The sequence below is a fragment of the Polyodon spathula genome, chromosome 5 (assembly GCF_017654505.1).
Source record: "Polyodon spathula isolate WHYD16114869_AA chromosome 5, ASM1765450v1, whole genome shotgun sequence".
Lineage (NCBI taxonomy): Eukaryota > Metazoa > Chordata > Actinopteri > Acipenseriformes > Polyodontidae > Polyodon > Polyodon spathula.
This window is the reverse complement of record NC_054538.1, coordinates 65,334,861-65,362,554: the sequence shown is the minus strand read 5'-3', so window position 1 is coordinate 65,362,554 and position 27,694 is coordinate 65,334,861. Positions and strand designations below refer to the sequence as shown.

At 35.7% G+C, this 27,694-nt stretch overlaps 1 protein-coding gene across 3 annotated transcripts in view; it reads right to left on the bottom strand.

Annotated features, from left to right (window-relative positions):
* Window positions 1-27,150, bottom strand: part of LOC121316170 (protein FAM184A-like) — a 70,554-nt gene extending 43,404 nt beyond the window's left edge. For all 3 annotated transcript variants that reach the window (XM_041251032.1, XM_041251033.1, XM_041251034.1), the window contains exons 1-2: window positions 26,980-27,150; window positions 26,349-26,535 (exon numbers count right to left, since the gene is read on the bottom strand). In XM_041251032.1, coding sequence (XP_041106966.1) covers window positions 26,349-26,525 — 177 coding nt within the window. In that variant the 5' untranslated portion in view covers window positions 26,526-26,535; window positions 26,980-27,150. The remainder of the gene's footprint in view (window positions 1-26,348; window positions 26,536-26,979) is intronic.
* Between the last annotated feature and the right edge of the window lie 544 nt (window positions 27,151-27,694).

Genomic DNA, 27,694 nt, shown 5'->3' with positions numbered 1-27,694 from the left:
CATATATATATATATATATGAAAGGTAAATGCTTTGAATTAAAATTGTAAACTTATCAATGCATATTTTTTATTTTTATGTAACTCAGTGATATTGAGTGGGCAGTCTCATAGCTCAATAATGCGTCAGAAAAGCCATTTGTGCTGCATTACAAAAATCATTCTAATGACACAGTTATACAGCTGGACCACAAGAATCCATGAAAGACAGTGGAAGAACAGGGTGGATTAAAAACACACTGTACTCTCATCTCTCAAACCATTCAATTAGCTTTAATTTAAACTTTCATTTTTTACTTATCGGTATATGAAGGTTTTAAACAATTAAGATAAATATTATCAACAGGATTTTTTAATATTATATTGTTATTAATGAATTCAACATTTTGAAATTATTAGTTGATTTTCTCCAAATTATGTTCAGTTTTACAGCGCTAACTAACATTGCTTTTCAAAAACCGAAAAACAAACAAACGAAAAAAGGCTTTGGGATTACAATTAAGTTGCATGTCTCTAATATTGGTACAAATGTAGTAGGAGGAGGCTTTATTTCTAAGTTTCTCAAGAAATGTCTAACAGGTTTTTACATGATTGTTCAGTTTTTCTGCTATATTATTCCAGTTGCTTAGCAACACAAGCACAAGAGCGTTTAATTGAGCTTATTTAAATGTATCTTAAGTTTCAGTTAAAGAGGGTGCACATTAAATGCCTGCAGTTTCATATCTTTAAATTTTTTTATAATTCACTGTATGAAAGTTCTTAGCTGGCACCGGCAACAAATTCTGGTTTCTCATGGATTTAGTTAAAGTTAAATTGCGTTTTTAAGTGAACTTTTAGGGAACGTACAGTATAAATTCATACATTATTTTATCTAAGGTATCTATTATCCATGCATCACAGTTACAATAATAAGCTGATTTTTATTAAATGATCTGCAGCATATCAGTTTATGTCAATGATTTATACAATGTCACAGCAGGCTTCTACTGCTAAAACTAGAAAGCTGACTATAATGAATCATTTTCGAATTTATGATCAAATTAATTAATTTCATTATTTCCGGTATATGAGCAACAACACCATCCAATAAATACATTAAAAAAACAAAACAAAAAAAAAAAAAACTAACAGACCATTTTTCATGTTTTATCATCTTTCATCCTTTGTTCTTCAAATGATTTTTTCCCCTTCTTTTTAATATGCTGTTTAAATTGACTAGAATTCAATACAAGTTGAGTATTTGTGGCCATGTAGGCTAAACGTACTGATAATCTAATGGCAGTAACTGACAATAAAAAAATTAAGCACCATAAGGCCTACAGATCAAAAGTCTTATTTGTATACACCCACTCACATCACTACCTGTTGCTTTGCCATCTCTGAAACACATTCAATAGCAATTAGTGCTAATTCCAGAGATATATGTTACAATGCCTGACTTCTAAAGATGAGGCTGGCTTGCATTCTGCAGGCTTTCAGATCAGACCCTCTACTTGAGATGGAGACAGGTGAGAGCTCAAAGTTTTAGGATCTGAAGTTCAACCCAGTCCCACCTTCATAATGCTAGTCTGCTTAACAAGGGACGATAGAACCTTCTAGCTTCCTTTTACAAATGCTTACAAATACAAGTGACAATTTAAATATTTTTATGTCTTTAGGGTTACAGGTAATACATTTTCCTTCACTGTTCATTAATTAATTTGTACCGAGCTGTAGTGGTCATTTGAAACCAACTGTATTTGTCTGATTTTCACTGCAACATATGAAAACAAACACAATAAAAGGGCCTAAAGTAGGAGGTTCAACTTGCTACACAATGAACAGGTTGCATGATGTTTCTCCTAAAGGCAAGTATTTTATTAAGGTATTTTGGGCACTTGTAAAAAAAATTATTGACAGTACAATTCAAGCCCTACTGAATATGCAAAAGGATAGTTCAGATATCTAGAGCTTGAATCTCTTATCAGAGATATGTTCTAAAGAGGCGAGAATAAAAAAAAAAAATGCTGTAAAGCTTGCTGCAGTATGAAATGTACATAATAAATCAATAATGGCCACACTTTCATTAAAGTGGGTACTTAGTGTTTTGATATTCTGGCTTATACCATTCCAGACAAAAATTGTACAGAGAAACAGTAAATTAATGTTTTCTGTTTGCACTTCTGTTTTTACATTGCTACACCAAAAACTTAAAATCCAAGATGATGTTTTCTTCTAAAGGAAATATGTTTCTGTCTTATCCTTTTCATATGCATTAACGAGTCTACAGTAAGTCTTTGCTTGTCAAATAATTAATATTACAACACTCATAATTTAATTACTGCTGTGTCATTACCGAATGTAAACTTGCTGTTGAAAGCACAAATGGCATGCTCTATAAAGGCCTGACATGGCTCAGACAGCAAAAATGTAGGGCTCCCTCATTAGCCCACTAATGCAGCACACACAAGTCCCACTTCCACTGTGTAAAGCACTTTCATCTTCTCTTGTGTTAAGACCTAAATTTTCACCCTCTCTTTTGAAGGGTTTGTACAAGGGGAGGTATGTACTATACTTGATGTGGACTACCACTACAGAGATGGTCGGAGAAGAGAACCACTAATTGGGCTACATTCTATTTTGTGTCACACTGAAAAGGTGGTGGCGTACTTCAGCACACAGTACTAAGCACTGTGAAGGCAAGTTCATACTACTATTGCACCACAAAGTACCGCAAGGAGGCAAAAGCTGTTCACAGTGATGCTGTGGGGCCTGTTGCAGAGAGCCAAGGCTGGAGTTCAAATAACTCAGATTTTTATGCTGCTAGTGTAACCTGCAGCTAGCCTATCATAATGTGGTATTGTGGGAGAAATGTATAGTTGTAACTGAATGTACTTTACAAAATGACATTTCAAATCTTAAACTATGAGACTCTACTTCAAAGGACTAGATATTAGTAACAGAGGGTAAACATTTACATTTGGGAATGGCAGAGATTACCAGCTGTGCTGACCTGCCTGCTGCCGGCCTGGTCTAAACAAACAAAGCTAATTCTTATCTGTCAATAAAGAATGTCTGTCTGAAAGCCAACATACAATTTTCTTCCTTAAAGGGTTAAGAAGTGCGACACCTGGTGGATACCAGGTGCCATGATGTTAATTGTTAATTGATTTAAATTGGTTTTAGGATCATTTTAATAACTGATCTTGCGGACACAAGTTTAAGATTTGTTTAAGTAAGCATTCCCAATAAAATTTTAATTTTTATTGTGTTGTAATGAAGTTTAAAGTGAAAATAATTCATACATTATTGTACTTTATTGTATTATGTGTTTAACATGACTGACAGTGATTTAATTAGGAGAATGAAACTGAATTATTTTATATTTCTATGATCAACATAACAAAAGTTATAACAAAATTAAGTTTTGTTCTATAAATGTGACCGTTTTCCTGTTTTATCTCTCTCCATGGAGGAGGGGTCGCTAGCCACTGTGGTCGCTAGCTACTCCATTCGAAGCACCGTAATGCCGACATCCTCCCAAGATTGAAACAAAATAAGTCTAAACTGATGTGTGCATTTGAAAACAACAACTGAACTTTGGAACCATTTGTTTGGTCACTGCTTGTAATCATAGATGGCTCAAAAAACACTGCACCAATGAACTTCAATATGAAATGAACATGGGAGGGAAATGAAGCGAATTGTGTGAAAAACTGTTTTATTAGCACTTTTACCAATTGCATCTCTCTCTCTCTCTCTCTCTCTCTCTCTCTCTCTCTCTCTCTCTGTACTATTGCATTCTGGAGGCTGTAGTTTTCTCTCTGAACTACGTATACGGGAACATTTGGTATTGCTCGAAAGCTGAGAGTGGCTTTTGTTCAGGTGTTCGTACCCCTGGCTGCGGCAGAACGGAATATCCACTAGAAACTGCTCACAGGGCATCAGATGATTCTCTGGCATTTGTCAAGCACTGCCACCTTTTACTTCTTGAGCGCAACATCAACCCACCCTGCCCCTAACCCAACCCCAAAACTAACCTTAAGCAAGTCCAACCCTAAAACCTAACCCTAACCCTACACCTAATCATTAAGAATCATCTGATGCCCGGAGGAGTTTGTAGTGGATATTCCTTTGTGCTGCGCCCTGGCTAGTAATACTGCATACCAACAGTGAATACGTCTTGGAAAGCGCCTAGTCTGTACTTTTAAACAAGCCCTGAACCACTTACATTGCCTGAGTAATATGCACTTCAAAGTTCGCTGGCACACCAAAACAAAAGGGGATGAGTTTAAAGAGATATATACTGAGCATCAAAATAAACTTAGCACTTATATTTCAGCACCAAAAGAAACTTTGTTAAAATTCACTAGATGTGATCAAAAAATGACAAACTCTCTTTTAGAGCAGGTGTCCTGGTTACACCATTTCGCCAGGTTTGAGCACCCAAGACGGCAAGCCACAGTATGCTGCCCTAGTCCAGCCTCCAACATGCCAGTTGCATGAAGGCGCTGCTCTCTTGACAGACGTGGCATTTTTTTTTTTTTTGTGATTTTCTTTATTGCTTTTATTCAAGCTTGCAATTCAACAGCTGAAATCGCTCCATATCCAGTGTCCACTCAACTGTCTCAGTAATTAGGTGATTAAGTGCATGTGCTTCAGTCATAGTCACTGAAGCGCATTTGTATTAACCGTACCGTACCTGCGGTTTATAAGAACATAAGAACATAAGAAAGTTTACAAACGAGAGGAGGCCATTCGGCCCACCTTGCTCATTTGGTTGTTAGTAGCTTATTGATACCAAAATCTCATCAAGCAACTTCTTGAAGGATCCCAGGGTGTCAGCTTCAACAACATTACTGGGGAGTTGATTCCAGACCCTCACAATTCTCTGTGTAAAAAAGTGCCTCCTATTTTCTGTTCTGAATGCCCCTTTGTCTAATCTCCATTTGTGACCCCTGGTCCTTGTTTCTTTTTTCAGGCTGAAAAAGTCCCTTGGGTCGACACTGTCAATACCTTTTAGAAATTTGAATGCTTGAATTAGGTCGCCACGTAGTCTTCTTTGTTCAAGACTGAACAGATTCAATTCTTTTAGCCTGTCTGCATATGACATGCCTTTTAAGCCCGGAATAATTCTGGTCGCTCTTCTTTGCACTCTTTCTAGAGCAGCAATATCTTTTTTATAGCGAGGTGACCAGAAATGCACACAATATTCAAGATGAGGTCTTACTAGTGCATTGTACAGTTTTAACATTACTTCCCTTGATTTAAATTCAACACTTTTCACAATGTATCCGAGCATCTTGTTAGCCTTTTTTATAGCTTCCCCACATTGTCTAGATGAAGACATTTCTGAGTAAAAAAAAAAGGTCTTTTTCATAGATTCCTTCTCCAATTTCAGTATCTCCCATATGATATTTATAATGTACATTTTTATTTCCTGCATGCAGTACCTTACACTTTTCTCTATTAAATGTCATTTGCCATGTGTCTGCCCAGTTCTGAATCTTGTCTAGATCATTTTGAATGACCTTTGTTGCTGCAACAGTGTTTGCCACTCCTCCTACTTTTGTGTCGTCTGCAAATTTAACAAGTTTGCTTACTATACCAGAATCTAAATCATTAATGTAGATTAGGAATAGCAGAGGACCTAATACTGATCCCAGTGGTACACCACTGGTTACCACACTCCATTCTGAGATTTTTCCTCTAATCAGTACTTTCTGTTTTCTACATGTTAACCACTCCCTAATCCATGTACATGTGTTTCCTTGAATCCCAACTGCGTTCAGTTTGAGAATTAATCTTTTGTGCGGAACTTTGTCAAAAGCTTTCTGGAAATCTAAATAAACAATGTCATATGCTTTGCAATTATCCATTATCGATGTTGCATCCTCAAAAAAATCAAGCAAGTTAGTTAGACACGATCTCCCTTTCCTAAAACCATGTTGACCGTCTCCCAGGACCCTGTTACCATATAGGTAATTTTCCATTTTGGATCTTATTACAGTTTCCATAAGTTTGCATATAATAGAAGTCAGGCTTACTGGTCTGTAGTTACCTGGTTCAGTTTTGTTTCCCTTTTTGTGGATTGGTATTACGTTTGCAATTTTCCAGTCTGTCGGTACCACCCCTGTGTCAAGAGACTGCTGCATGATCTTGGTTAGCGGTTTGTGCATTTGCTTCAAATCGTCAGAAATTCGGGCATAAACATTCTCATTTCTGATGCACGACTGCAGATGATCCTGAACACTTATCTGCCCACAGAGAAACTAGAGCCTGCACTTCCTCAGAAACCCAAGGCTGTACTTTTCTCACATCACACTCGCTGCCCGGCATGTTTGCCGTTTTTCTTTCTGGAGTGTACTGACTGATGCTCGGCTCGCAGCCAGATTCAGATGTCTTGTGAGGCCAGAGTTTCAGTTTGGTTCACGCTCGGCTTTACAAATAGCCACTGGAGAACCACCCGTACCTGTACCGTACTGAGTCCTCATGGCTCGGATGTGCCAGTGGAGAAAGAGTATTTGATGCAAGACCCAAAGCAGTACATTGGCATAACATTATAGTACTGTATAAAAAGGCTTGTAGGAAGTACAAATGTTACACGTTTGTACTGGACAACTTCAAAATAGTGCCTAAGGATCTACTGTATATTGTTACAAGTGTACAGGACTACAGATTAACTCTCAATAGTACATTGCCCCCCCACAGTAATACCGTGCCAGGTTCAGTATCAAAGAGAAGAGAGTGCTCTCTACCCAAATACCAATACCACTTATGTTATGTAGGGCTGTGTTCAAAGGTTCGTTCGGCAGGCAGGAATTCGAAGGTAGTTCTAAACTTTCAAAGGTTCTGGCGGCATGCACACACTATCTTTTTGTTTTTTCTCTTGCTATTAACAGAAACTGTTTGACAATGTGTGGATATTATAAACCACACATTAAATGTCACTCACATGCCAAATTCCATCTTTTGATTTGTATAATCCATATTACTTAAAAAAAATCCACTACCAAATGGTTATACATAGAAACTCTGGCACCGCTGCCGTGCACTGCAGCAGGGTCTGTTATGCCAAAGCACTGAGGGGGTATACAGTGGTTGTATTGCTTCAATAAAATATATGTACTAAATACCTAGGGTACAATACATTGTAAGGGAAGTGCTATGGTATAATATGTTTGGAACATACAAAATATACGCTAACACTAATAATTTTAATTTCGAAAACTAGGCACCGTCTGTTTTGCCTAAGTTAGCTGTAGTTTATTTTATTGGCTGCAAAAATGTGCTGCTGCAATGCAAGCTTACTGTATATATCGCAAGCAGCATCAATTACGTGTAAATAAACAAACAATGTGTATTTTTATTTTAATTATAAAAACATGATTACTGTATTACTACGAAATGTTAATGTTTTATTCCATTTATATGGATTGCCTGTAAAAAAATAGGATTTTCAATCAAATATAATCTAATAGGTATGATGACGCCAGCAGTAAATCATGCAAATTAGTACCATTGAAGGTTGGAACCTTCTTTCGGTAATGTATTCTGAACCTTCGAAGGTCAAAATGTACCTTTCGTCACAGCCCTACACTTATGTTTGGTTCACAAAATAAGTGGCAAGTGATCTATAGAACTAAATCAAACTCAAGGAGCCTACATTTCTTACTATCATGGGCAATTGATCTTTTTATGAATAAACACGAATGTTTACAAATTAGAGAATATTAAAGAAAGGCAACACTGCCAGAAAGAGTAGAGATTCATATATGAACCCAGGAAAAAATACTTCAAGATTTTCTTTTGTTTTTTTTTTTTTACCAATAAGCCATTAGCCTACAGTTAATCAATAGATTTTTTTTTAGAAAGGCAACATCAAAGAGCTCATAAAATAAGCACTGTCGGATAACCATGCTACAAAGCAGGCACTGCTCAATACCAAGCTTCAAAAGAAGCAATGCAACATCCTTCTTATGACAGCCCTGCTCCAATCAATACAACGTTAAACACACTCAGCTGTAAGAGTCAAAAGCAAAACAGCAAAGCCCTACAAGATATATATATATATATATATATATATATATATATATATATATAGGAGGAACTTATTCTCTTCACTTTAGAAAGATGAAATTGTAGAAACACAGTTGTGAATAACACACAGAAGTTTTAACTTAAAAATCAATGAGTGTAGTAACTCACACCCTTGGTGGGATGATCTATCAGTCAATTTTATAACCCCCCAGAAAAAGGTCGACCAGTAACAAAATATAACGTTATATGAAATATACTTTCTTATGTAATATTATAATATATATATATATATATATATATATAGTAAATATTTGACCGGGAGAGGAGGGCTATAGTGGAAAATTATTGACCCGAGAGAAGACTATTGTAACTGACACATAATGAACTACAATCCACAAAATGGCCACTCGCAGGGTTTGCACTACCCAGAAGCCTTAGCGGGAGGGCAGGGTGTGGTCGACGCACCTGTTAAGAGCACAAGGGTGTGGTTCACCAATTTAAAAAAGAGGGCTGACTCTCAGCTCAGGTTGGAGAGTGTGGAGTTGCCGTGGAGTGGGGCAGGAGAGCTGTGTAAGGATTACTGAAAAAACTATTGATTTGCCGTGTATGACCCTGGACTGTTTCGAGAACCCTATTGCCTGTATGACCCACCTTTGTATGAGAACCTGAACTGTGTACCGGACTTCTAATTTGTCCCAATGACCCTGTGTATCAATCACAGACAAATAAATATACAGGTACTGTCCTGTTTTAACTCCATTATTGTCTTAAAATTAACTGTCTTCTCTCCTGAGCTGATTTGTGTACAAGTTTTACTCAGACGGGTGCTGCTTTGTCACTATAACATTATATACTGTATGGTAGCACACTACTATAGATCCATTAAATTTTGAACAGTTCAATAAGGTAAAATGCTTGGCATCTCATTAAAACCAATCTTTATTGATATCCATTTGCTTTAAAAAGTGTAGAACAATGTGTTTCGACACATCAGTGTCTTCATCAGGTTACAAACTACAATGTTCTGTGCTGACATACCAGTTTCTGTTACGGGGACAAGTGGATACTACAACCAGCTGTATCAGAGACAATTACATTTAATTATCTGTTCCTTTGTGGTAAGCACCTCGACATTAAACTTTTTGTGCACAAATGACTTTCTAAAAATGCATTATATATATATATATATATATATATATATATATATATATATATATATATATATATATATATATAGTTTACAATGTTGCGCCATATATACCAGTCATTTTACATAAAAATAATGAATTTGACAGCGAGCCTGCCCTAAAATATAACGATTGCTTTGACGTCTTTCATGACTGTATAACAACGTTGGTCATTTGCGCTGTATATATTGTGCTCCGCTTGTGCTCTTAAAAGCTGCTTTTACATGTGGATTCTGCAGAACATTGTTCATTAAACTTAAATATATTTAGTAACAGGTAGGCGAACTGTAATTTTATAGCAGTGTGTGGTTATCAGGAAATGTAAGCACTTTCATATGGTGACTGAAATAACATTACTTGCGTTCAAAATTAAATGGGGTGAAAGTAAGCCTCTGTTACCATGGCAATCAGCAACAGTAGTTACTGTGCGGTGGCTAATCTAGTTAGAGGGAGGACATTATGTGCCTACCATACAGAGGTAAAATTAAACACTACAGTAATATTAAACCCAATATTGCAATTGCTTATAAAAACCTTTTGGGCCATTACCGGTTCAGGAATACCAAAATATTTATTAAGGACAAAATCAGGGTTGCAAGTCAAAATCTGTGTGAGTGGGGTTAGGCTATTTTATCAAATGGTCTTTACTCCAAATATTTTGCGCTGTTTTTTCTTTTTATCCAATTTACTTTTCAGTATGGTTTGCAGAGATCACAGAGATTTTTAATTCAATCCCTAGATACAGTAGTACACTAAGACAAAGCCTATCAACAAGAACATAACTGGATCTTTTGTAATGAGCATGAAAACACTTACCAAAATGAATGCATTTCAGAGTTTTTAGGGTTATCCAGAAAATGTGTATTCTGGTGTTTTGGTGTTTAAACAGGTGATGTGCATGAACAGGCAGAACATCACAGCAGTTGGTACAGGGCTGAGGCGTGGCATTACGACAATGAAGAGTTTGAAGGGCAACTTGGCATCAGTATGCCATATCAAAGTTATCATTACCAATTTATTCTTCTTCTTGTCTAGATCCACTTTCTGTTTCAGTCATAACATTCTGGTGATTTTTTTAAAGCTAAAATGTTTATAGCACACGGTACTTTAGCTTCAATAGAACTCCCACAATCATGTCTACATGATGTATTGTACACCAGAGTGTAACCATTAAACTGTCCTTCTCCAACCCTCTGGCCCAGTAATTTAAAAAAGACAAATACATACAACAGTGTAACTGATGGTTACTAACTTCCTCTGTAAGTCACAGTGAAGTGCAGGGTTTATTATGCTGGCAATAACTTTGTAATTAAAGCCAACAATGAAATTAAATGCAAATTACGTTCTACATACATTATATTAAATAAAGTAAAAATAAAGGACGACCACAGAATTTAATTTTTAGGTTAACTTTCATGGCTATAATCGAATTTGAATTACTAGGTACAGAGATTATTTTGTTATCACATTTTGTGCTGCTTGCTTTGAAGCAAATCATGTATGATGTATAACATATGCTCATGTTTCTGCAGCAGGAAGTAAGTGATGTGTTTTAGCTATTTCACACACTTGCCCTCTTAACCCAATATGAGAAATATTGTTTCAAACAGGAAATTGGCATTTATTATTGATTCTTGGATATCCACATTGTCTTGACAGTTTAAAATGACTCTAGGGAGTCAAATGCCATCTCTGCCTGCAATGCCGGCGCTAGTGTCTACTGGGTGCAAGACTGTGAAGTCCAGTTATTGTTCTGGCTCTCGAAATCACGCCTTTAGTATCACATCTCCCAGTTGAGCACTACCTTAACACTAACCTATTGCCAGAGTGGTCGCTCTGCGTCTCGCCTGCAGATAGACAATCTGTCAGCTGTGATTTGTGAATTTGTGTTTTGATTGACAGTCCGCTAATGCTACTTTATAACGTTGATTTCTGATCCCAGTGGAGTAGACGGCACCTATATATTTATTTTACGTCTAGTCATTAAAGTGGGCTCGGAGAAAAAAGAAATGGACACTTTATATGTAAGCTGCTTGTCTTAATTTCTAAATGTGCTTCTTCTGAATCAGTATTGGTTTCTTAATGTTGTATCAGCAGCAGCAACAGTCTTGCCTACTACAGTATTGTAACTAGAGTCATGAATGGCTAGAAACAAAAATGTCAGATCCAGTTTTGAGTCTCAGCTTGGCTCATTGTTTGATTTTTAAGTCACTTCATCATCTGCCCCTGACCCTGTCTCCCTCTCACACAGCTGTGAAATTGTGTACATATAAAAATCCACTGATTAGATATGTTATTTCAGAGGAATTATCCAGAGTTGATCTTGATTGAAGGTACTAATGTGCCGTACTGTCCAGTACAGTATTTAAGGAGGCTATCCAGCCTGATTTATTGTACTGTGCCAGTAATAACCTGGTTACAGTAACATATCATTCACTACAACTATAGACTATATACATTCTCGTTAATACAAATTTCAAGGGACCAGCAAAAAAAGCAAAATCCATACTGTTAGATTTTATTGAAGTTACAGTAAGGCTGAAATCAAATATCAATTACAGAACAATGAAAAGTAATATCAATCTAAAAGTACTATTAGTTTTATTGAAAATACAGCTGTAAAGTGAACTTTTCAAAAGTATACAACAAAAGCAAGTCGTTCTCAACATCAGGGTATTGAGCAAATCAGAAACACTAACAACTTGCATCCATACAGTAGTTTGTTGTTCATAAGCCTGTATTATTGTATCCCGTGTTTTTAGATGGCTGACAAAGTGTCCATGGGAATGTTGAAATCTGCAGCTATATCGTTCTTTTTCTTAAAAGGTGATACATTATTATCCACTGTTTTCAACACCTCCCCTTTTGTCTCAAGGATAGTGCACATTTCTGCATGAGCACTATGGCAACTTGAAATGCTAATGTGGATGCAAGCTAACACATTTCCCAATATCCTTTACACTCAGCTGTTCGAACTAGGGTGTTCAGTTTTATTCACATTTTTCTTCCCTGGGAGGGCTTCAAAATCATTCGCACTAGCAGGAAATATGTGTTAAGTAAATTTGTATTATAGAAAATGATTTATAATAAGGGACTGATAAATTTTGCCTGGATCTTGGAAAAAAATAGTACTACCAGGAAATTGGTCTAATCCAAGTGTTTTAACGATAATTGACTGGGTCATGAATATTGGTTTGAGCTCTTGAAACAATTTTTTGGTTATCTCCATAGCCACCTGAAACCGTCAGCTTGAATCTAATCATATGCTGAACAGTTATCAGTGTTTGGGTCTGATGCTTGAAACTACTGTACTCTCCATAGCCTAACTCAAGAAAACAGCTCAAAAACACAAGTTCAAAAATACTCAATATAATATTAGAAAATTCTCCTCCATAACATTAGTGTACAAGCTTTGCCTTGGATAAGACCGAAATAACCTTTACAATAGGAAGCATCAGCAAAGATTCCTGAAATTAAAAGAATCCCTGAATGGTGGTTTAACTGACAATAACTCACATGAATTATGCAGCATTATCAAAATAATAGTCTGTATTTATTATTCAAACATTAATGCTGCACAATAACTATGTCAAGCCAAATTATAATTTAGAGATATCTCAAATTGCATTTTAAGATAACTTGAAATATTTAGAAATATCTGTAAATAGTTTGCAGATATCATTAAATGGATTTGTGATATCTGTAAATAAACCAACTTTGAAGATATCTTCATATCATTTTGAAATATTTGAGATATCATTTTACGATATCTTGAAATACATTCCTGTTCATTTAGAGGTATCTATACATAATTTTACAATGTTTCAAAATAACTTCCTGTTCATTTAGAGATATCTCTAAATTAATTTAAGATATCTGTAAATTACTTCCTGTGAAAATGTAAATTACTTCCTGTGAAATATCGTAAAATGATTTATAGATACCTCTAAATGAACAGGAATGTATTTCAAGATATCGTAAAATGATTCAGAGATATCTCTAAATAAACAGGAAATCATTTCAAGATATCTAATTATTTAAAGTTATCTCAAAAACATTTATATCTGGAAATGATTAGATACCTTCAAATATTTAGAGATATATATATAAATGTATTTGAGATCTCTCTAAATGATAATTTGGCTTGCCATAAGGTAACTACATTGAAGTTCTATGAATCAACTAGCAAACTTATGTCCAGTTAAAGCTGATACCTGTAATCTGTAATTTTCTGTTTCACTGCAATACAGTACCACTCACTGGCGAGTCCATCTGTGGTATCAATCCCTCTAACAGTTCTTTATAAATAAATTATAACCCCTACTGTTTAGCAAATACAGTATAGGCCTACCTTCTATTTAAGCCATAGAAGTTAATTTGCTTACGCTTAGCTATGTATCTCAAACGTCACAGGTCTCTCCAAAAACCTTTTCCCAGTGAGGGTCTAGGACTCTCACTTAAAAAAAAAAACTGGATGGTCCCAGGGGAAATTTGGGGGGTCCCAGTGAAAATGCTGGTGGTCTGTGACAGAAAGACAATGATTCTTGGTGGTAAATCTTGCTCTCGACCTGTGAGGGTGCTAAGTAACAGGACCAGAATACTCTGACTACTTGACCTGACACTTCGTTCTGAGGGTTAAAAGGAAGTCGGTCATGTAGAAAAGAGACAGAGCTTTGGTACACTAACTCATTGACCCAGAGAGCAAATGATGTGGCAGCTGCAGATCATAAAAAGCAGCTGCAATTGTTTACAAAGGGGTCATGAACGATGGTATAAATAGGGGTCAAAGCAATGTTATCTGTTCCTTTGTTTTTGGTTGCGTTATTGACCTGGAAGGACCTGTACTGTTGGTGAAATAAACAGTAAGTGTTTGTTTATACTGTCTATTGTTGAGCGTACTCACTAGACGGCTACCACGTTCCGGAGCTGTCGCCAGAGGCCAGCACAAACCCAGAACAGCACTTCATTTGTACCATTGTAAAATTGTAAAATTGTATTGCACCACATTCACTAATTCACTCACTAACCTGACTTGTGTATGTGTTTTGTGTTTAAATGTGGGGATACATATTATTTCGGGACCAGCTTGGGGGATTATAAATGTAAGTAATACACGCCGCTGTATTACTTAACATCATTACTATTTACTGTTTGTTTTGCCGTCAGGCGCTGGACTTAAAAATTAATAAAACAAACTTTTTCACCTGGATTGTCTGTTCTTTAATCACCTGCACACATTCAACCACTTTGCCACAGGGTCCCAATAAAGTAGAAAGTCTTCATGTTATGATACACAAATCTTCCTTATTCAATATTGCAAACTATGCGTGCTCTGCTCTCTGTGACAGAATACTAAACTCTAGGAAAGGGGGAAGTGGTGTCCTGCTTTCGTTACATTTCTTAAAAATGTTCTTAATATCAAACTTAAAGGGGCAGCTAATTTCTTAAACATATTTAATACAATAGGCTAGTAGTAGGGTGATTTCAATGACTGCATTCCTTTCTTTTTCTCTATATTAAATCTCACTAAGATAATTTGGAGGAAAACAAAACAAACAAAAAAAAAAACTACAGGTACCCAACATCAGAACTACTATTAATTCTGCCAAGAATTAAGAACCAACCAATAGACCCTTAAACTCAGCAGTATTGTAACAACAGTACAGCCAAACAGAAAACAAAGCCACTAAACTTCTCAGAGCCATTTCTTTCTGACAGCAGCCGCTTATGTCTTTCAAACAGTTGCTTATGCAGATTTCTGTATATATATATATATATATATATATATATATATATATATATATAAATCTGCAGTGGGGCTGCCCATGTCAGATGACAGATGATGGACCCGAGAGTCCCGACAAGCCAAGCGTGAGTAAAGGGTCAGAGGACACTGAAAGACTGATGCAGGAACTGAGTGCAACCAAGAAAAAAGAAAAAAATACGAATTACTGAGAGGTTTACTTTGCAAAGTCTTGCTTGGGGTTTTCTGTGATGGTCTTCATTTGGTAGGCATCCTAAAAAACTGCAGTACAGTATGACAGTAGATAATCTGCTGCACCAAAATCACACACACACATAAGTATATTTTAAAAAAGATTGTTATAAATTATTTAAACCCACTGTAGTGCACAGTAGTTCAAGGGTTCACAATTAATATACATCTGTAGTACCATATAAATTGGAAAGGGTACTTATGCTGTAACTACAGTGCCATCAAGCTTTATGAGAGCTGTGTAATAATCTGTCAACCTTGTTGAACACCTGAATGCCTCACTAGTAGTCTATGACTGAACTGTACGATTCAGTACACTCAACTGACCTGAGGAACCTGGCCTGAATTAGAAAAGCAAGGTCACACAAAACCGTATGTTTTTTTGAGTCAATGGTAAGAGAAAATCAGTCCTCCCTTCAAGAGGCCTAACAGTACAGTATCCATCTGAGTAACAGAAGAATTATTATTATTATTTAACATTTTGACCACCTTTTTAAACTTTTAAATTGCACTCCCTGCCTCAAAATGGTTTCCCATGTACCCGCATGGACCTCTCAGAACTACATTTTCCATCATCCTCCTCCTCACTGGTAAACCCATCTCACTTACATATGTGAGTAGGAGGATGATGGGAAATATAGTTCTGGGAGGTCCATGTGGGTACATAGGAAGCCATCTTGAGGCAGGGAATGTAAATTAAAAGTTTAAAAACGTGGTCAAAATGCAAAAAAAAAACAATACACACACCTTATGTAAACAGTTGTAGCAACACATGGGAACATGTAACACAATAAAACAAAAAAGGTCCTTATGTGCCCTTTAGGCACCTTTAAAACACAAATGGCTTTCTGATCTTCAACAGACAATGTGTTTAATTTAAAAGCAAATGCACGCACACATTTATTTAATGCAGCATTTGGTTACGGATGTGACATTTACACATAGAAATAGTAACTTTGTAACTCCCTTAATGAAACAAACATTGCTAATCCATGTCCTGGTAAAATCTCATTTTTATAATATTTCACATAATATTTGTGATTTATATGTACTTGTTTATTTTATTGCATACTATATTGCCTTAGAATTTATACACATGTTTAAAACACAGAGAAGCTAGTAAGGGGCCATTTGATTGTCATTTAAAAAATGTCAAACCAAAACACCACGCCTTCATATCATCCGAGATACTGTCAACTGTTACATTTTGGACTGCATTGGACTATAATTTGTTCACCTACTGTGCACTTATTGTGCGATTATGAGCATCTTCTGTATGTGCCTGCACTGGTCTTCATATAAAGTAATGTCTGCAGATGACGGAATACATGATTTCAGTTTATTGAAAGTATAATGTAAATATGAACTAGCCTATTGTATAGCTCACTATCAGAGAATTACCTCAATAGCAATTCTCAGGTTTTGTAAGCCATAACCCCGGGGAGCAGGAAGCAGAAAGCAAATTATGCACTTGAGTGCACATGCCTTGAAATATCACACTAGTATCTGACCCCTGCTGTTAAACTGAGCTTCAGATGTGCCAGCAAACTCAGTTTTCTATTCAGTACAGTACAGTATGCACATTCATTTCTTGATCTGAACGAATTTATTGCACATATATTTTTTTTTTACATTTTCATTTTCAATTTGACTAGATCAGATTTGAAGAAGTAGTTTCATGTGGTAAACGACCTCATTTGGCCACCAAAATTTTTTTAAAAAAGCAAGGGAAACAAAACAATAACCCAGACACATCATTACCCAAATATCAAAAAATAAAATAAAATAAATCAACATTCCATAAGAGAGCACTTTGAACTATCCATGCATTATTTGCTAACCATTTTTTGACTGCTTACATATTTATATACATATTATACACATACTTATATAAAATATACATGGCTTCATACAGAAGGTTAGCTTCAGCAATTCTGACCCTTATGGGCGTGAGAACGAGGGTAACTCAGAAAAGCATGGACATGTCACCTTTTTCACCAACTCGAGTTAAACATCAGCTCAAGTCCTGGGAGAATTCATGCTAATTTGAGCCCACTGTAGTCGACTCGAGTTGGCTTCCATGGAAATGAGGTATAATTTGAAACAAATAAGTCACATAAAAAAAACTAACAAAAAAAAACAAACTTGTATGCGAAGCTCAGGCAGCTGATCGATAAGTATTTAAATGCATGCACAGGTTGTTAACAACATGTAACTGTACAGTAATTGTGTTCTACTGTAGGTCATATTGAGAATATAAAATTAGATGCTAATAATGTTTTACGTTGTAATATTCAAAATGTGGTTCTTTGCATCAAAAAAATCAATGAAACAATTTTGTTTAGGATACTTAATCCAATAGTTTTTATAACTACAGTAGTCATGGCAGAAACTGCTCTTTGCCTTTCCCTGAATTCTCCTTTAACATTTTCTCACTCATTAAATATACATATGTCCAATGGTCTGCCCTAGAGACACGCAATGTCATCACCCAATGTGCTCAGAAATTTCAATTTGCCCTTTTAATACAGTATGTGAAAAGCATAAGACATTTCCCTCGGGGTTTTGGAACCTTTTGGATTGTTTTCGTACCACGACCTTTAAATAAAAGGGTTCTTTGGATCCCAAACTTTTTTCACAAACTTATGTTTGCTTTGTTCTACAGTACAGTACACTCACAACTGATTATTCTGGAGGGCTGGGGGACCTGACACACTGATGTGGTGTCCGCTGCTTGCCAAGCACCATGGTGTCACTTGCCAATAAACTAGTAGAGGAAGGGTTTTCAATAAAAGCTGAATTTGTTGAGGTGCCCACTTTACAGAATCACCTTAAGAAATTAATTAAAGCCAGCATTACCCATAGCAGTCTCTCTGACCATCAGTGCCTAATTGTGACAACATTGCTTCCCTCAGAGCAACACAGCACCTCTTATTGGCATTTCAATATCAAATTACTGCAAGACACAAAATGTAATTAACAATTCCATCAGTACTGGGACATTTAGAAAAATGAGAAAAACATTACAAAAACTTGAGACACTGGTGAGACATTGGCAAAATACAAATGAAAATATTTTGAGCAGTACACCCTTAATGTAACCAGGTCACTGAACTCAGCCGTGTGCGCTCTCATTTTGTAGAGCTGAGGGACACCACCTGGACAAGCCGCTAACCACTACTGTCACATAGCTCTCCAGTGGCAAGGCTCCAGGGATCGATGGACTGCTCGCTGAATTATTTTTAAAAAATTGGAATATAATGGGGGAGGATTTGCTCCAGGTACTGACAGACAGCCTCAGACCAGGGTTCCAATATTTTAGGGGGGGAAATCGCAAAAAAAAAAGCACTTTTACATACAACAAACTTAAATACATATTTTCTACTGAATCATTATTCACACTGGTGTTGCTTCAGGCAAATAATTTGCATTGCATAGCAAGTATTAGTGTGAATGACTTAAAGCTGCTCAACAAAACCTCTGCATGCATCTACTATTCTATTTATCTGCAATGTCCATTGCCTTTGCCATTGCCTGATGTGAAGCTTCTACTTTGCGTTTCTTTTTCAAGGTTTTGTAACAGCAGCTAACAAACTTTACAGTTGCATAAAGACTGCAGACCGAACAACTTATTTGACCACTCTCATTATTAAACTCCAGCCATGGGTAAATCTTCAGCCAGCTTGGTTGAAATCTGTCTCTTTTGCCTTCCCTTCATTGGCATCGCTTGTGTGTGTTGTACTACATTCTGCCTCACATTTTTCATTCAACAACGGTGGCTCTGGCAAAGTTTTTTTACCTTTAGCCATGTGTCTCAAAGACGGCCGGAGTGGGTGACGTCAGACCAGAGCCAGGAAATAAGCAACAGAGAGAGATGGAGTTTGGTGTAGCTGAGCGAATGCTTTCGCTCAGCATTTAATAAAGAAACAGAACAGAAAATAAAAAGGATGTAAAAAACAAAAATACAAGGACACGGCACATTCACCAAAACAAAAGAGATAAACACAACGGAAAAACACTACACAAAACAAGGTGAGCAGATATTTTAAATACGATTATTCCTATCACAATTATTAACTCCGTCTCCAATCCCTTTCTCCACTCACCGAAAACACACAACCCCGAGTATGTGAAAACATGCTGCTTTTATGCAGCTGTACCGAGACTCGACTGCTAATCAATCATTCAACTGGAGTCGCGGTACAAATGCACGAGAATTAATAAAGTGCAATTCCCCGTGCTCACATATTATTACATTTTACTTGCACGTGAAGTGCTGTGCAATCCTTGTGGCTAAATACAAATATACATTTTAAACACTTGTGTTACACAGACCCATTTATATACCGTGTACCAATGACTATACACCAACATTTAACACACCACACGCAACATATAACAGAAAATACACACAGGGGTGGGCACTTCGTCACACCATGGTTTCAAAATGTGGGGAATACTCCAGGCAACATTATAACACATAGCTTTACCCTTTGTCATGCATAATATTGTATTGGCAAACTGTGCCGTGCAACTATGGCTTGTGTGATTTCATAAATTCAGAATCACAGTTTCAGAAGGTACATAAATTACAGCTACATACATATAGTTATCCCTATTGAACAGGTACAGCTATAGCCAAAAGTTTAGCATCACCTTGAATTTTAGGATTAAGACAATTTAAAAAAAAAAAAAAAAAAAAAATTAACATAATTTAGATCTTTTATTTAACATCATGTAATCAAAGAAACTACAAAATTATATCGCAAAAGTCTACTGGAAGCCATAATAGTAGTTCAGTATTTCATGTCAGATGTTGAAATGTCAAAATTTTTCATACTGAATTACATATCGCTTTGGATGGAAAACTCTAAAGTGATGCAATTCAATATGTTAGCGTACAGTATTCAGCAGGTTTCATTCGACTTTAGAAGCAAAATTAGTTCATTCTAAAGGGTGCTGTAAAATCTTTGGCCACAGCTGTAAACCATTAAGTATTATAAAAATGTATAGATAAATCCATTGTCACTTCTAAAATATACTTAATTAGTAATATATTTTAATTAATACAAAAAACAAGGGAGAAGATATCATTACTATGATATGAGTACAGTCAGAATGTGGATATACGACACTCAGGTACACATCAGTCACGCTTTACCATGCATCCTTGTAGTAAGACACAAATCAATTCCTATTATATTGTAGCGTGCATGAGGGTAGGCAGCAGCAAGGCTGGTAGGTGACGTAATCACAAACAGAGACATAAGCCTGATACACGCTCCTTGCAAAGGAGCCAGCTCTTTTGTACAGCGGTATCGGCAATATGCATTAGTGCCCGCCCTTCGCCTGTGTGTGGATTGCCTCGCCCTGTGTAATGCGCCTGCCTGCGTTAACATATTTCGCTACAATATATAACAAATGAATACACTCACCGGTCACATGCTATTTCCCACTCTGTCACCAGTTTTTTTATACAAAGCCCTTCGCTTCAATGTTACAATTTATTTGATTATCCGTCAAAGCCTGTGTTTTTTTCTAATCTCAAATCAGTCTGTCTTTATTGTGCATTTACACAGTGCTTCATCCAGTAACACACGAAAATGCAGCCAAAACAAAGCGAACGAGACAAGCTACTGCAATGTAAAACAGTTAATCGTTATACAGTTTTAGATACTGTGATGTATTTTTTTTTTTTTTAAATCCATGATCTTTAGTTGCTTTTCTGTATTTTCATTTGCAAGTGAACTGTGACAATAGGGCTTTATCAAGCACTATATTCTGCAACTTAGTATACTGACTTGGGATAACGTTTTAATTCTGGAAACTGTTTTTTTTTTTTAATCTTTTGCTAAATTGCATTGCCTTTTACGTTTTACGCAGCTCTGTATATGGGTAACATTTTGATTTTGTTTTGCTGTTGGGTTGTTAATGGGGAATTTTACATACTGCTACAATACGTACCGGATTTAAAAGTACGTATTGTATTACAGTCCACGTCGCCTCTTTTAGCAAGTGATATTTTCAGAATCATATCGTTCTGAATTAAAAAATACTACTTCTGTTGAAAATATAGTACTGTACCAACAAAACCAACTACAGTACATCTAAATGGAATCCTACTTATTTTAAAACACAGTCCTTTCAGCTAAGTATTTTTGACATTGTATCTTTTTGTGTTCCCTGAAAAAAATGGACAAGGGTTGGAACGGGCTAAAATGAAATAATCAGATATGCGTCGCACTCGTTTAACCGTCGCTGAAGCCAAAATTTTATAAGGTCGGGTATGTGAGTGTTAACTGTAATATTTGAAACAATCAAAAATTATATATTTATGTGTGTGTGTATATATATATATATATATATATATATATATATATATATATATATATATATATATATATATATATGTATATATATATATATACACACACACACATATATATATACACACACACATATATATATATATATATATATATATATATATATATATATATATATATATATATATATATACGACTGTAAGCTAGGTTCATCAAACTCTGTACATTCAAGCTCGACTATAATATTTAAGATCTAGAGACATCAGTAAATGTTTGGGGCAGTCAAAAATTAACGTATTGATGAAACGACTTTATGCGTGGGGTATGACACTCAATTCCACTTAAAATTATATTAAATGAATAGTCTATTTAGTTGTACAGTATTGTCTTCCAGGATGAAACATTTACAGGCTTTACTAATTCTTATCCAGATCGACATATCTAGATCGCTTAATGCTACTATAACTCAACAGTATTTTCTCGATTTTAGATTATCTCTTCCTCTTAGGTCCTTATTGGCTTTAGGAAATTATCAGCACCTAATAATGTCACAAAGATGTATTGCTTAGGCCTTGTAAAAAATATACATGCAATTACTTTAAAATTTGTGAAATCCAGAGCTTTTCTTACTGTAGACTGTATCATTACATGTTCACAGGGTACATTTTAAATACTATAGCCATATGGATACAAAGTTAAAGAAAGCCACCTTTAACGACACATATAGTACATCAAACAGAAAACAGTACTGTCCAGTACTGTCTTATACAGTAAAGTATTCAATGTTGTATATTTTCACCATAATGACATTGATTTACTTGATTTTATAAGATTTCAACAATCCAGAGTTGAAAACTCTGTGGATTACTGACCAGGCAATATAAAGGCTTCCTGTCACTTGCCCCTCATCCTTTTTTCCTTCATCCTACATTATAATAAGCAAGGTATGTCCTCTGGGTTTGAGGTTATTACAAATACTTTGAAATGTGAAAGAACACTGGGGGGATTTGCTATTCAAATACTCTATGCTTCAATCCCCACACATCATTATTCTGCACTGTTAAGAAATAACATGGTTACAAAAATAGATTGTGTAGCAACATGCCTGGCAGAATGTTTAAATCATAAAATTACTGGATACAAATTTGTGGATCAAGAACAGATCAGTGCTTGGAAATGGAAATGTACTGTAAACCCTATACTAAATGGCAAGAAAGTTTAATGATCATAAGTAATATTACAATTCTGTAAGATTATCTAAATAATAAAGAATAAAACAGTACTTGCTACGCTTAAGCTTGACTATCAACAACTTTCAAACATTGTTTTAATTCAGCTTTTTTTTTTTTTTTTTAACGTTTAAGGTCAACAGAACCCTTGCTGTAGATTAGAAGATCAATACTGTAGGCTATTGTACATTGATCTTTTGAAATCACACTGCAGATTTTTCTGTGTTTGGCAAATATTAAATTATATTGCAGACATGGAGAAAACACCTACATTACATACTTTAGATCAGGGGTCTCCACCTCTGGTCCTGAAGTGCTACTGTGGCTGCTGGTTTTCGTTTCAACCAATCTCTCAGTTACTTAACTGAATCAATTATTGGCTTAATTAAGTATAAAACAGGTGTTCCAAATCTTTAGCCACTGATACCTATAAAACCTGCTGAAAGAGGGTTTCCAGGATCAGGGTTGGAAACCCCTGCTTTAGATGAACAGCACACACTACAGGTTTCTCCGGAGTAAAATAAATGTAGCCCTGTATATAAATTCAAGGAGTACTCATTTTACACATACAATGGACGGCAAAGAAAGTATGTTTAAACATAAATTAAACAGCTGAATTCGGGAAAATAGGCCTACTTTTCTTAAACCTTTTCCTAAATCTATTCTCTTTACACATTTTATGTTTTCTGTGGTGCTCTTTGTTTATGGCTATTACAGATAAAGATATATCACCTTAAAAAATAAATAACAAAAAAACTCTTAAAGGCTCTCAGCAAATTAAAAGCAGGCTTTTTAAAAAAAAAAAAAAAAAAAATAAAATCAAACAAGAAACCAGAGATTTACAATCCCTAATACCACACTGTAGTATCTGGCAAAAAATCCATAACTAATCATGAGATCTCTGCCAGGATCCAACAGACCTGTGCTACAGTGCAGCAGATGAACAACGGTTACATGAACGTATTAGCCTAATCTTATATCAACTCCAAAAGATATTGATGAGCTTATCTGTGCATGTTTTTGTAAGTTAACATCAATATTTCAACATCCATTCTAAATAATATAGGCAAGCAATCAAGTCTTTTAAAGTAGAGCAAAGTGCTTGATGGATGTGGTCCAGTAGGAAACATAATTAAGGCATGGACCTTAGTCGAAGCTAAAATATCTAGCTTTAAGATGCCTTGAGCCAAACAGCATGACCTTGGTTTTTCAGATCCATCCTTTTTATATCTCGGACACATTTCGATAGCCTCGATAATGACTCAACAAAATTACTCTTAACAGAGGGATACAGTTACTGGGTTCTCTGCATGGTTTACGTATTCCTATCTGAGTTTTCTTTAAAGGAACCAACTAGTGTGCCATCCTTGTATAGTGCTGTATCAGTTTTGATTGTTCACTGTGACCTGTTAAATTCCATGTGTAAGGTATGTAAACTCATGAGAAATGCTGATGCCTTCATCAGGATTATGTTTCTTTAGCTCAGATCTTTTATTCGGCAATCTGATTTCCAAAGTCCCAAATCGTCAATACCTTGCCTAATTACCTAAATGGTAAATAAACTCAGAAGTGTTTGTGCGTGAGATTTTTGTCTTGCACACTGATCTTTTAATGCTGTTTCTGTCTTTTAATAACAATTTACAGTGTGTAATAATGGCAGCTTCCAACTGTTTCAGTATTAACTTAGAAAAAAACACCTGAAACCTATCTTTCTAGTGATATCAAGGGTTTTGTATACTGCAAGGTTTAAGCTATTAACCCAACCTCTAACAAACAAGTATACTGTAGCATGGAATTACGCTATGACATCTGCATTTTTTTAAAATGCAGTTTTGCTAACAAGCAAGTAATACAATTCTACATAAATGATAACACACTGCACAATGAGTCAGTGGGATAAACATTTAATGTCCCTAATGGATGAACATAAAGAATTGCAGCTACAATTTGGGAAGCAATTGCAAATACAGTAAAATGACTGGTTAATGCTCTATTTAGACCAAAATGTAAGACATTCTGTCAAATCATCTAAATGTCATGTACCCATTGACACAAGGGTGTGCTACTGTACATGTGAGAATTAAAGTACTGCATAATACAATTGGTTTATGGATTATTCAGTTATTTTCCCAGAAGTGAAGTATTACTAAATGGTATCTACTTTAACTATAGTAAAATCTAATTAAAAAGTCTACTGAATGTTGTTTTGTTGAAATAAGTTGATGGTTTTGCTGTTTGGTTACAGAATTGTACTCCAAGCATATTTTCACTTTAATCACTTTTCCAGCTTATCTGTACAGTTTTTTGCCGGTATAGTCTGTAGACTGTTTACTGAGTAGCAATTGTTGTATTTTATATGAACATTTTAAAATAGGATGCACAGTTAAAATGTAAACATCTGCTACAAAGAATAGCCTTACAGAATAAATGTAATAGTCTGCATACTGTAGCTGTTACATTATTGGTAAAATGCACAGTAGGTTTTAAAAAGAGGCATCAACTTACTGTCAGAAACACATGTATGAACGGTTACATAATAGTAATTTGGAATTATTTGTTGCTCCAGCTATCGATGCGCAGGAATAAAAAGGGATGACAAATGGCTACACTGAGTGTCTTTTAGATCTTAATAAACTGCAGTTTGCTGTTTTGGTGTACAGTAAATACCATGTTTCATAATGGTTAAACTGAAAAAAAAAAAGTTTAGTAATTAAACAAACCTTTTGCAACAGATTAAAAAACATTTTCAATTAAATTATTTGAGAACAATCTGTTGCAAAATAGTGTGGTTGCAGAAAAACCAAATGTTTCTAGCAGCTAGCATTCCTAAATACTGTATGTTGCAACAGTTATTCACAGAAAAGCACAATTCACAACCACATTCTAATTTAACATTTTGCTTAAACATGGGCATGTATGACATAATGTGTTGTATGTCGTTGTAAAGCCAAAAATTAACTATGAAGAAGGTAGGGTACAACATTCTTACAGGAACAGTACAATGGAGTGCTTCTGGTTGGAATTTCTGATAATTATACTTGTAATGCTATAATAAATCATGATCACCTGATTACTGTAGAACAACTAGAGCAAGCCTGGCAGGCAGAAATCCCTGAAAAGACACTATTTCATAGTATCAGCTGCATCTTGATGCGCATCCACAAATGTTAAATACTTCTAATTTTAGATTTGCATTGCAATTTTCACTGCAATGTATTCCACGTCTATTCATAATTCGAGACGATACAGCAGTTATTTAATAAAATGTGAAAAATAAATCAGAAGAGGTACAACAACATATAAAGTCAAATTACCTTTAGGTAATGATATAATCCCCCAAAAACAAAGCACTAAAAGAACCCATTATGTACTTTGTTGCCTCCCTTGGTAGCTAATGCTATAGTGCTGTACATCTTCCCCATTCTCAAAGTGAACTGTCCGGTCACAACCAGAGGTTAAGGGATACTTCCATGCATGAACTGAACCAGAGTTCAGTTTGCATGTAACTCTGCTCTACACTAACATTTAATAATACAAAAAAAGCACATACAGATATATTAAACTTCAATAACAAAAAGCACAAAAAACGGTACCTTTGTAAGTTGTGCTATTTTCTTGCTCATTTTCAGATGAAGGTCTGGGGTGTATTCCAGGCTTAACCCGGTCTGGTAGGACATTGTTGATGTTGTAGCAGAATTATATTTCGCAGCTCCGGTGGAAGAATTTCCAGCACTGCTGCAGTACTGATGCCAGCCCGTTCCAGTCGCCATCTTCACAATCCTTCAAATGCAGTTATTATAATATTATTATAATATTGGTAGTATTAGTAGTATTATCACAACAGATTACACCCACCACCCCCCCCCCCCCCCCCCCCCCCCCCAAAAAAAAACAACAAAAAAAAAAAAAAAAAACTCGTTCATGCGAAGTTCATCAACATAAACTCAGAATCATGCCATTGTTTGTTTGAAAAGGTAACAGGCAAAATGTTGTCTGACTTTTATGAATGAAATTAAACAATCTCACTACTTTCAAACCATAGCCCCCCCCCATCACACAGGTCTTTAAATTAGACTCTTTTTTTTTTAGATGTTCTTATTTTATTTTTTGTGTACGACAATATTAATAAATCGTCTTTGCAGATTTTTCACACTACACTGACAGGCTGTTAGGAATCAGATTCCTCAAATTCCTATGTAGACCACCAAGCTGCCCGATTTTCACCTATATTGTCATGATTGCAACTCCCGCCCCAGGCTGTCGTTTTCTCTTCTTTTAAGCACTCTGTGTTTTTGTAATAATAACTCTAATGAACTCGGGCTTCAACAGAACAAGCCATCTTCGCTGATTCCCGTGCTATGTATCAGGTTGACTGGTTGCTGCACTGCTGAAGACTGTTACCATGGATCACACCAAGTTTACATTACTGTCAATGACGTCAGTTCCGCCCGGCCCTCCCTCTTCTTTGTGTAGGGGTGCAGCGGTCCGATCTGAAGTGAAGCACCTGCAGAAGCAGCTGTTAACCCAGACTCTCTACAATCATATTTTATTCCTAAAGGTAATATTAAAGGGATTACTCTGAATGAGATAATTACTTCTTCTAATGCTCCTTGTATCTGTGTATAAGCGTGTGCAATGTTTCGGTCTGTGAGGAATTTGAGACAGAGTCTTAAAGACAGGATTTAAAAAATAACTTTCTTTGTGTTTATAGTATTCACTGTGTACAATAAGAAAATAGTAGCCTTCTTGTTATTTAGTTTAGGAAAGCACAGAGGTTTAATTTAACTCCCAATAGGGTTAATACAGCCAGACCCCAAAACAGGGTTAGGGTTCTTTTCTTTTATGGTGGTGTTTATTATGTGGTCTTCTTAAAGAACAATAAAAGTGTGCATTACTGAACTAAATTAAAACTAAAGTTCCTGGGTCTGAATCAGTGCTC